The 1380-nt window shown below is 54.8% G+C and overlaps 1 protein-coding gene across 1 annotated transcript in view; it reads right to left on the reverse strand.

The window, feature by feature from the left end:
• The window catches only part of CPPED1 (calcineurin like phosphoesterase domain containing 1), a 152574-nt gene that overhangs the window by 127418 nt on the left and 23776 nt on the right, over positions 1 to 1380 (reverse strand). The window contains exon 2 of the mRNA XM_004705860.2: positions 529 to 747. Coding sequence (XP_004705917.1) covers positions 529 to 747 — 219 coding nt within the window. The remainder of the gene's footprint in view (positions 1 to 528; positions 748 to 1380) is intronic.

Here is a 1380-nt window from a genome sequence, read left to right on the forward strand (position 1 = left end):
ATGGTTTGGGACGTGGGGGGTACCACCAAGCACACAGTACTTTCTCTGAGGAGGACATGCCCCTGGAAGTCCGAGAGTCACAGCACGGAGAACAGCTCCAGGAGGGCAAAGCCAAGCCTGAGGAGACAGAGCCGCGAGGTGGAGAGCAGGTCCTGGGAGCTAGCCCTGAGCCCAGGCCCCAGCCTGCCTGTAGCATAGACCTCCCTGGTGACATCCAGCCATGCTTCTGACCTTGGGGAGGAGTGATGAGGCCACCTTCAGGATACCGGCTCCCTGGCATGGAGTTGGGGCAAGTGGGGATCCAAGGGTTTTCTATCCTGAGTGCAGTGCGACCTAATCACCGTGACTAACCTCGCCACAGTCTAACTATAAGCCCAGCCTGCCTAGTGTGACACACAGTGCCTTGCAGTCGTCACCAAGGGGCAGGAGGTGGGAGGCGTGCTCAGGACAATAGCCTTCTTGAAAGCTCGATCTTCGCTCCCCAAAGGTGGCATGGCAGGAGAACTCCCAAGGACTCCCGCATCTCACCTGGCATGGCATGGATGAGGTCACCGCACAGGACGAAGAATCTGGGCCTGGGACTCAGCTTGTTGATGGCCTGGACAGCTTGTTTTGTCAGCTGGATCTCCTGGGTCCACTCATCGCCGCCTTTGTCACAGTCTCCAGTGGCCCAGGCCTTCATCAATCCAAACTGTGGGTCTGCACCTTGGATGAAGTAGAACGGGCCTTCCCAGACCTTTTCCTTGTCTTAAAGAAAGAAGGGAGGGGAGAGAGGGGAGTCAGCGTGACACATCGTGCCAAGGCAAGCATCCAGGGTACCGGGCCACAGAAGGCTTCAGACAGGCTCAGGTCTGTGAGTGTGACCGCCTTGGGGGAAACAGCTCTTTCTGGAAGACAGTGCTAGTAGGCAAACCTAGACCGAGTCCCTTCTGAGTGGTGTCTTGTGAGGGTGGAGGGCAGACACAGAAAGAGGTCCCTCGCCCAGGGGAAGGGCAGCACGTGAGGGTCTATTTACAAGTCAGGCAATGCTATGAGATGTGAGGGAGGATCGAGAAAGCCTGGCATCACCCATACCCTGGACCACCTTCTCACCTCCAGAGAACAAGTTTCTCTTTGTAAAAGTGGCCCACTTCAGGGGGCTGTACTATAGCAGGCCAAGGGGACTAGGATGCAGTGGTGTGAGGAGACATAATATTTTTCTTAAATTAAGTAGGTCATTTCAATAAGCTGCTGTTCAAACACACCATCTTCCTGTCATTGTCTGAGGGTTTCAATTTATACTAATTATGTCTGCGACCTGGTGACTCCCACAGGCTAGGGAGAGAAAAACCATGGGGCCGCTGTCACCATGCAGCCAAGCTACTGATTTAAAAGTGATGC

Source organism: Echinops telfairi, unplaced genomic scaffold (genome assembly GCF_000313985.2).
Source record: "Echinops telfairi isolate 266 unplaced genomic scaffold, ASM31398v2 ScPeMD7_5;HRSCAF=22, whole genome shotgun sequence".
Classification (NCBI taxonomy): Eukaryota; Metazoa; Chordata; class Mammalia; order Afrosoricida; family Tenrecidae; genus Echinops; species Echinops telfairi.